We start from the raw sequence: 10,360 nt of genomic DNA, 5'->3' as shown, positions 1-10,360 counted from the left end.
GAAGAATAACCTGTCTAAACTCTGTGTAGATGCATTGATATTTTTCTAGTGCCAAACAATGACAGAAGACATAAAGGAAAAGCACAAATATATATATGTGGATGGTTAATTGGCTTTTAGAAAACAAAATGAAATATAGTTGTTTATAGTGCCATAAACAGAGACATATAGGTTATCCAGTTCCGCTCTCATATGATGAGATGGAGTAATGAGCAGTGGGGAGGTGTAGTCACATGGCTCTGGTCAGGCTGATATCACATGGTTATGTTTGCAGTCACTTCAGAGAGCTGGTCAAACTTCTGTTACACACAGTTACGATGAAAGTGTTTCAAGCTTCGTTTGTGAAATACTGAAAACTACAGAGGGACACAACATCGAAAGGGGCAATAAAACTATGGAAATACCAGCCATAAATCTCAAGGTATTTGCTTCTGTTTGAGTTTCATTTACAGCATTTGTGTTGGGTAGTGAGTGCATTGATGTAAAAATAAATTCATTGCTAAATGATCCATCAAAACCTTTAAAGGTCATTGCTGTTATGACAGAAAACTATTAAAGAAATGTGTTAAATAATTCTAGAATCAGTAACTTTATTATTTATTATCTATTAACCTTTATGTATTAAAGCAAGTGTCAGTTTAATGTTACATTATTTCCTCAGTTGTGTTTCCATGATTTTAGTTCCACTTCTTACGTCAATGGCTGTTTTGCAAAACCTGTGTGAGTTTGTGTGAGTTTTAGAAATGCATTGCCTGTATCAAATGTATTTGTTTTTGTTCTGGGCACTGTGAATTTTTGAGATCAAATGTGCAGCAACATTTTTGGGTAAGACTGAATGCTTACTGGGTTTTGAGCCACGGCCTGTGTCTAGGGAACAGATCTGTACATTTACTCATGAGCTGCGCTGTTTGTGTGTGTGTGTGTTTCCTTTGCAGGCCATCGTGTTGGTTCACTGGTTACTGACAGTCTGGTGAGAGTTATGGTGCATTTGCCTTTCTCATGCCTGTTTTCTCACACTAACCTGAGGAATTTCACCATTAGTAAAACTGTATCACCCAGTTCTCAATTCAGCAAAAAATACATTTCTTCTTCAAACTGAAAAATTTAAGCTTTTAAGTGTGTATGTGTGTATATAAAACATTTGAAGCCATAAAGCCCTCTAATATATATCATAGATTCATTTGAATTAATCTCTTGTCTCAGTGTTGTCTATAGCAGCAGCTGGAGCTGTGCTGACTGCACATGGCACAAAAATATGCTTTGCATTTAGGTGGTATTTCAAGCTGTTAAATACTCAGACAGTACAAAAATGAATTTACCTATGGATCATAAGCTAATTCAATGTTCATCTGCTGTATTTTTTTTTTTAATTACATTATTGTTTTATTTATTTTACCAAATTGAGTTATACTGCCAGCCCTAATTAAAATATTAGTCTTAACAGGTTTAAATGTGTGTGTGTGTGTGTGTGTGTGTGCGTGTGCAGGGCATTAGTGACTCCCTGGCTTCCTAGTTCTTATGTGCTGAGCAACGTGAGCGTTCTTGCAGTAGGAGTGTGGGCCATTGCACAGAGAGACTCCATAGATGCTGTATTAATGGTAGGTGTGACTGTTTTTCATCCAAGAAGAGCATGATTTTTAGGTCATGATAACTGAAAAGCAAACATTTTATTCAGTATTGATGACAGATTAGAAATCCACAGCTTTATGACATTTTGAATTTAAAGGAAAAGTTCACTTCCAGAACAAAATTTTACAGATAATGTACTCACCCCCTTGCCATCCAATATGTTCATATCTTACTTTCTTCAGTCATAAAGAAATTATGTTTTTTCGAGGAAAACATTTCAGGCCTTTTTCTCCATATAATGGACTCCTATGGTGCCCCGCGAGTTTGAATTTCCAAAATGCAGTTTAAATGCAGCTTCAAAGGGCTCTAAATGATCCCAGCCGAGGAAGAAGGGTCTAATCTAGTGAAATGATCGGTTATTTTCTAAAAAAAAAAAAACCTCAAATGCTCATCTAGCTCTGCGATGTGCATGCGAACTCTGTGTAATCCAGGTCAATAGAGTGTTAATATTTCAGGATTTTTCTCCATATAGTGGTCTTTTATGGTGCCTGCAAGTTGGACCTCCCAAAACGCAGTTTAATGATCCCAGCTGTTATGTAGTGAAAAAATCTGTTTTTTTTTTGTTAAAAAAGTACAATTGTTCTATGTTTTTTTAACCTCAAATGCTCATCTTGTCTAGCAGAACTACCGACCCAGTGTTTACAAAGTGAACATGCAAAGAAGCTCAAACGCTCTTCACAAAAAAAAGTAAAAAAGCGATGTAGGATGATTTTAAATTTGGAGGAAAAATTGAGATGAGACTTTTTCAACCTACCCTAACTCTGTTGACCTGGATTACACAGAGTTCATATGCACATCGCAGAGCTAGATGAGCATTTGAGGTTAAAAAGTATATAAATTGTATTTTTTATTTTTTTTAGAAAATAACCAATCATTTCGCTAGATTAAACCCTTCTTCCTCGGCTGGGATTGTTTAGAGCCCTTTGAAGCTGCATTTAAACTGCATTTTGGAAATTCAAACTCGCGGGCACCATAGAAATCCATTATATGGATTATATTTTTGTTTAAAGTCTGGTCCAGCCATCTGGCTGACATGTAATGTAACTGACATGTAATGCAAGAAATGACAGTTTGTTTGGTATTTTTGTGCCATTTAGGAGTGGATTTATCTGAAAGTGATTTTATTTTGTTTAACACATTACTTTTATCAATATTTGTAACTTAATTAATTTGTGAGTTTGAATTAATTTTAATTATTTAGTGCTCTTGTCCATACAAAAAATCTGTGTGCCCTTCTGAAAGTTATGTAAAGGCGGCCAATTAGTTTAGAGCTTACAAAATGGTCCATAAGCACGCTGAGACATATGTTTGTATGTAGTAAAATCTGTCATTCTAATATTTGATCTCTATTCTTCTTCATTCAGTTCTTGATTGGGTTGGCAGTGACCATCCTGACAGACATTGTTCATCTTGGGCTGTACTATGCGGCGGCTGAAATCGGTTATGAGAGAGCAGGGCGAGACTTGTTCCGCTTTAGTGGGGGCATGGCCATCCTGAGCCTGCTGCTCAAACCTGTTTCCTGCTTCTTTGTCTACCAGATGTACCGTGAACGAGGTGGGGAATACAACGTCAACTTTGGTAAGTGGATGATGAAGGCCAGAAGGAGAAACAATAATGGGTGACTGATTAATTTTGGTCCAGAGTGCTTTCTGACGCACGTGAAAGTCTTACATTTTGCTTCTGTTTGCTTTTGTTTGAGCCTGTTTTAAGCATTATAATTCTGAGGTCACCGACTGTGAAGCACAAGCAGAGCATTTCACTCAAAATGGCAAGTTAAAAAGAGGAGCGGGTAATTGAGTTTTAGAGCTGGTCACAAGGCAGATGCCTGACAGAGCGGCTCACAGAAAAAAGAAAAGAGACAGACAGCTTGACTGATCTCTGCAGAAAAACAGTGCTCGGGCCTAAAGGGATTAGGCCAGTTTCCACTGATTCCTCAGTGTTAGATCTTTATTATCCTTGATCTTAGTTGTTTTGTTGAGGTCTGAATCCATTTCTAAAGTGATTTATCAGTATTTGATTGATCATGTTATCTCAGTATATCCCCTTAGAAAGTTGTGTATCAAACATGATGCAGTAAGCTTAACAGTGTTAAGGAAATCATCAGAAATCGTGTCTATAATGTCTCAGCCATGAGAATATTAAAGGGGTCATTGGACCTTGTCAAAAACAGCTCTGTTCACAGTGACCCGTTTCGGTGCATGTCCCTTTAAATGCTAATGAGTTCTGCTCACCCCGCCCCCTCTCTTCTCTGAGTTTAGCCACATTTAGCCAGTAGCACATCATTAGGAAAGTTGATTTGCATAGATTCATTAAAAAAAACATACTCACTTCTTCTGTAGGTGAAGCTGGATCACGAATGATTCGCGCGAACATAGTCGTAAGTTGGTAGATCAGGGGGCGCATTCCCTTCAAAAACAAAAGTAAATGACAACTGCTATGTACATTATTACATCCAACAACAAAACACCTCAGTCGCTCAATCAGAGACATTCTTGTCTACACCTGCTCCAGGGTTGCCAGGTTTTAACAAGAAAACCCGCCCAACTGCTACTCAAAACTAGCCCAATTATGCTTTGGTGGGGGTCCCCTGGTAAAAATTGCGTTCTAAGGGGTAAAATACACATTTTTGGCAGGATTCTCCTGGTAAAATTAGAATTTCAAGGGATAAATATCACATTATTGGGGTCGCTTAAACTCACGAACATGAAGGACTTAACAACACTGCCCTGCTCCGGTGTTGAAACAATGGTGGACAGTTCATAGCTCACTCAAGGAGTGTCTAAGATAAGATGGTCATGTCAATAAATAATCGTGGGAGGGGCCTGTGCCAAGAATCTCAGAACAGCTTGATCTGAGAAAGTGATTATTATTGGGGATTTAAAAAAAAGCACTGGGTGGATTTTTATCATTATAGGGTGGATGTGTACACACACTGCCAACACACATTTATGGTCAAACAACATGTAAAAGTGAATTTTGCATCCGATGACCCCTTTAAAGGATTAGTTCACTTTTCACCGAACAAAAATTTACAGGTAATGTACTCACCACCTTGTCATCCAAGATGTTCATGTCTTCAGTCGTAAAGTAAAACAGTTTAAGGAAAACATTTCAGTTTAAGGAAAACATTTCAGGATTTTTCTACATATAATTGACTTCTGTGGTCCCCAAATTTGAACTTTCAAAATGCAGATTAAATGCAGCTTCAAATGGCTCTAAACGATCCTAGCCAAGGAAGAAGGGTCTTATCTAGCGAAATGATTGTTTTTTTTTTTTTTTAATTACAATTTATATACTTTTTAAACTTAAACGCTCATCTTGTCTAGCTCTGTGTGAACTCAGAACTTTTTTTCTGGTCATGACGGTTAGGGTACGTCTAAAAACTCCCATCTCATTTTCTCCTCCAACTTTAAAATCGCCCTACGTCGCTGCATAAGTAACAAACCAGAGTTTACAAAGTGAACATGCAAAGAAGATCAAACACCCTTTATAAAAAAAGGTAAAACAGCAATGTAGGACGATTTTGAAGTTGGAGAACATGAGATGGGAGTTTTTAGACGTACCCTAACTGTCATGACCGGAAAAAAACAGAGTTGACAGAGTTAGACAACACGAGCATTTGAGGTTAAAAAGTATGGAAATTGTACCTTTTTTTGGGAAAATTACCGATCGTTTCACTAGATAAGACCCTTATTGAGTCCTTTGAAGCTGCATTTAAACTGCATTTTGGAAGTTTAAATTTGGGGGCACCATAGAAGTCCATTACATGGAGAGAAATCCTGAAATGTTTTCGTCAAAAAGCGTAATTTCTTTATGGCTGAAGAAAGAAAGACATGAACATCTTGGATGACAAGGGTGTGAGTACATGATCTGTACATTTTTTGTTCTGGAAGTGAACTAATCCTTTAACTAATATATCCTGTTAAATTCTGAAGGTCATTGATATACTTCGTAGTAACATAATCAAATAATTTCAACTCAAATCAGAATTTCACCTACATTTGTTTAGTTGGTAAGTGTCCATACTGTGAAATAAACAGAACAGTGTACAGTCAACCGTAATTATTGCAAAAAAACTCCGTTGGGGTTTATACTGACTGACTGTAGATTATTTTCTACATGATTGATTTACTGTAACCAGTAATGTTATTTTTACTCAATTAAGACACATTTCACTAGATTCAGGCTTTTGTTTTGTGTGTGTGTGTTCATTATTCATCTATTTCCACTGTGTTTACTCCTGTCCTTCATACTCTGTGACTTCCTGTCTTGATTCACTGCCCTGCTTGCTGTCTTGCCGTCTTCTGTATCTGTCTCTCAGACCTGGAAACATCCGTGGACAGTCGCTGCACCACAGACAGTGCTGAAAGCACACTGCTCAGCCGTCGCTACTGAACCTTCCCTCCTTTCCCCCCTGCAGTCCTGTTCAGCTTCCTTTAAAACAGTTGTCATCTCTGAGCTGCTGTGGTGAATTTCATGTTGACTTATTTTCTTGCTTTTCTTTACATTATAGCTTGTTATTTATGTTTTTCTGCACTCATGCTATTTATCATAAATAGTCCTGTGTTTTAATGTCTACTGTAAGTTTTTGTGCATTTCCTTTTGCTTGATGTTCATGACATTCGTTTACTCGGTGTGTGTGTGCATGTTTACATGAGGTGTCAATGCTCAAAATTGACTGAATTTACTACAGAATGTTTATAAATATATTTATAGGTTTATAATAGATTAATATAATACAAAATATTTACTGGCCATGAATCCAAGTTGTTTCTCTGCCTACGGCCTGTGACACTCAGCTCCATGTATCCCCACAACTCAACATAGGACAAGAGTTTTGGAAAACAGATGGATAAAATATTTAGTATATTTCGAAATTTGTTGTTAATTTGTTCCATGACAGTGTAAAAGCTACAAATAAATGAAAGCATGGATTTTACTGTTTGACAATACAGTGGTGTGAGGAATCCAGCACATGACAAAAGTTGTTAAAATACAGGTAAAGGTGCTCTTATACTGACATACATACATACATACATACATACATACATGAATAAAATAAAATAAATAAATAGTATGGGATTTACTTTGATTTACTTTCACTCAGAAATGTGACCCTGGACCACAAAACCAGTCTTAAGTAACACAGGTATATTTGTAGCAATAGCCAATTTATTTATTAATTAATTTATTTATTGCAGTGAGTGCAGTCATTGTTATATCATGCCAGTATAGTCATCTAGTGTACAGTAGAATACAACATCTCAACATATCCAGCTCGAAAAGTAGTTTACTATTAGTACTAGTATTATTATTTTAAATATATAATACATTTTTAATGAGATGAAAAAAATGATTGCACCAGTAGCAATAGCCAACAATACATTGTATGGGTCAAAATTAGCAACTTTTCTTTTATGCCAAAAATCATTAGGATATTAAGTAAAGATCATGTTCAATGAAAATATTTTGTACATTTCCTATCATAAATAGGTAAGAACTTCATTTGGACAACTTTAAAGGTGATTTTCTCAATTTTTAGATTTTTTTGCACCCCCAGATTCCAGATTTTCAAAGAGTTGTATCTCAGCCAAATATTGTCCTATCCTAACCAAAGCTTATTTATTTATTTAAAGCTTATTTATTCAGATTTCAAGCGATGTATAAATCTCAATTTCAAAAAACTGACCCTTATGACTGGCTTTGTTTTCCAGGGTCACATTTATTTTGACCATAATATTGTTTGTTAATGTAAGTTATTATGAAACGCTAAAGAGAAAATAAAGTTTTGGTTTGGTTGAGAATCTGGATATGGGTCTCTGTGTTGAAAACTTTCCAAGAGCATTATTTAAAACCACACCACGTGTAACACGAGGCTTTTATTTTCTAGCTGTATGTAGTATTTTCTGCCTGAATGGTCACAGAAGTGCTGATTTACGGCAGTGTCTTACCAGTCAATATTTGCCAGTGTTTTTATTGCGCAATATAAGGGAATTGTGTTATTTTAAATTATTTATTGACATTGGACTTCTCAAGTCGTGTTTTAATAAATGGAAGCAATAGCAAATTGATTCTTTTTCTTAAATGATGTTTTTGTTTTTACAAAGCACTTTCTCTTGCCTGGATATTAGGCCTATAATGTAATTGAGAACAGCTTACCTCTATGCCTGAATTGCACACAATGCTGAAACCGTCCCTTCATTGGTATTCTATTGATGTGTGATGGGATTTCTTCAGTTAATAGAGAATCTTCAGGTTGAATAAAGAAGATCAAGCTAGCATATTGCTCCAGCGATACCTGTGTAAATCACATATGCTGCAAATGTCCAGGAATGGTGTGAACAACAAATCAGCATGTGTATTGTTTATCAATAAGTGTGTTTAACTCATGCCTAAATATTCAACCTGATCTCATGGAAAAATGCATGAAGGTTCACCATTAACCCCATGCCTAAACTTAACTGTCCATCACTGAGATGTATGAATGAGATTGGATCTGAATTCATATGAATTAGCAACCAAGTTGCAAACTGCTATTAGATTGTGTTGCAATGTTAAAACAGCTGGTGAACATTATTGAGACTTTTTTTTTAATTGCTTCAAAGCAATTAGGATTATGATGTATTTCACAATTTTATTATAATCACAATATATTTTATCAATGCAGACTGCACAGGTTCAGTACTTCAGAGTTTTTCTTATTTTTTAATTTCAGGTTTTCCATCAATAACTCGAAACAGAGATAACTACCAGTCCATTGACCAGCCGCAGGATCAGTCTGCCAGCTCCGCCAGCTCCTACAACCAAACAGAAGGTGGCAAATCTGCGCCACGTTCCTACTAAAAAAAGACCAAACACAAGATATAGCCAACCAGCTTTCCTTGCTGCCATAATGTATAAGGGGTTTTTGTTTGGGTTATGGAATTATTTTGTTTTAGAATATTTCTTTTTTTTTTCTTCATGAATAAACAAGCTCCAAAACATGAATGAAAAGGTTTAGGCAAACAACATACTGTTCAAACAACATTTGGTTGGTGTTTGTTGTTTTCAGTCCCGAGGCTCATGCTTTGATCCTTACAGCAGGTTATAACAGTATAGTTTTATGTAAGATGTTAAGTGTTTCCAAAGGTTTGTGAAGCTATTGTGCAGTTTCACCTTCGAAAAGCCTCCTGAAGCTGTATTTTGGGGTGTTTAGTAGCTCTCCTGCTAAGTGTCCATCTGTTACTGTAGGTGAATTGCTGCTTCTTTTCCAAGACCATGCATTGATTTTCTAGATTTGTTCATGTATTTTTATTATTCTCAGTGGAACTGCAATGTTTCAAAAGATTCTTGTTATGCCATGCAATCTGTTCTGTATTTATGTAGTGAAATTCATTAGGTTGCTCATGCACTGGATTATTTATTTGTTAAGCTTGGTAATGCTAAGGTTGGGCCTCTGAGAATTGGGATTTTGAGACCTGTAAGTCAAAAAGGATAAATTTGATGTAGGAATGACGGAATGTTTTTAGAGGCAAACAAGTATGTAAATGAGCATTAAGCACTTGTCAAACATTAAAACATGGAGATGATGTATTTTGAGGAAAATTCTGAGAATATAGATTTGTAACATAATTAATTCATCTGTTGCGTTCTATGATTGCTTTGGACATTCACGTCCCTAAATGTCAGTTCTTAAAGGATTAGATTAAACATTAGCTCACCCAAATATAAGAATTCTGTCATGTCAGTGAATAGAGAACATTCATTTTGCATTCCGTGTTTGAATTAAAGTCATATGAAATGACACAAGCATTTGATTTTTGGATGAGCTATTCCTTAACACAGGTGTGTGTAATTTTTAACAGTTACAGAAGACAACATAAGATTTTACAGGTCAACATCATGTTAAACTTTCAAAATATGATAGTGTTTTAGATACATTTTTTGCTTCATTAACTGAAAATAAATGCTGGAATATTGAGTTGTTTAGTACATTTACATGCTGTCATCTGTTTGAGTTTGATTGCTTGAATAGCTTGTTATTATAAGTAGTTCGCTGTCCTTTTCAACAGTTCAGTGGTTGACTTATGTATGTCAGTTTGGCTTCATCTGTTGTTGTTGAGTCAAACTGCTTGATGCAACATGTTAAAGTTGCACCAGATTAACCACAGAAACCAGAACTCTGATTCAGTATGTTGGACAGATCCCAAACAATGCTAAGCAAAAAAGTGATGTGCCATAGTTCTCTAAATTTTGTCTCTTGACAGATGCAACTAAATCTCATTTAAGCATTTATTAAATGATTGTGTTACACTTAATTTTAAGGTGTCCTTGTTACAGTGTAATTAGTACACAATAAGTACTGAGTAATATTAATAAAGAACATGTACATAATAGGTTTAGGGTTATGTTTAGAATCACTTGCTTGTAAGTACACACAGTTTACTTGATTCGTAAGTACAATAGATGTACCATGTGTAATAAAGACACTGTAAAATAAAGTGTTTTTAATAATCTTAAATTTTTACTTTTTTTTTGCCATTGGATCAATCTTTTGTGCTCAGTTCTGTTTAGTCTACATCTTTTAAATTCTTTAAATTCTTCTCTTCATTTACTCAGTGATAAGAATCAGTGACGTGCACCTCGACTATTATCTGTTTCAGATTAGTTCCCACTGTTGGTTTTATATTTCTGTTAGTGATATTACACGTTGTCATAGGAACACTACAGTGCTCATTTAAATCAGCTTTTG

At 35.6% G+C, this 10,360-nt stretch overlaps 1 protein-coding gene across 1 annotated transcript; it reads left to right on the top strand.

Moving 5' to 3' along the window:
- Window positions 1-263: 263 nt before the first annotated feature.
- Window positions 264-10,128, top strand: agtrap (angiotensin II receptor-associated protein). The gene is made up of 5 exons (XM_051123226.1): window positions 264-421; window positions 936-970; window positions 1,487-1,598; window positions 2,994-3,207; window positions 8,345-10,128. Exons 1-5 carry the CDS (start codon window positions 395-397, stop codon window positions 8,470-8,472), a joined length of 516 nt encoding a protein of 171 aa, XP_050979183.1. The 5' UTR covers window positions 264-394; the 3' UTR covers window positions 8,473-10,128.
- The last annotated feature ends 232 nt before the right edge of the window (window positions 10,129-10,360 follow it).

This window comes from Labeo rohita, chromosome 11 (assembly GCF_022985175.1).
Source record: "Labeo rohita strain BAU-BD-2019 chromosome 11, IGBB_LRoh.1.0, whole genome shotgun sequence".
NCBI lineage: Eukaryota > Metazoa > Chordata > Actinopteri > Cypriniformes > Cyprinidae > Labeo > Labeo rohita.
This window is presented reverse-complemented; position numbering and strand designations above follow the sequence as displayed.

Bases quoted from the DNA above. Each gene is read 5' to 3' on its own strand.
- agtrap (XM_051123226.1), top strand. From the start codon at position 395: ATGGAAATACCAGCCATAAATCTCAAG. The intron at 422-935 runs GTATTTGCTTCT...TTTCCTTTGCAG, and splicing joins TACCAGCCATAAATCTCAAG to GCCATCGTGTTGGTTCACTG. The intron at 3,208-8,344 runs GTAAGTGGATGA...TTTTAATTTCAG, and splicing joins GGAATACAACGTCAACTTTG to GTTTTCCATCAATAACTCGA.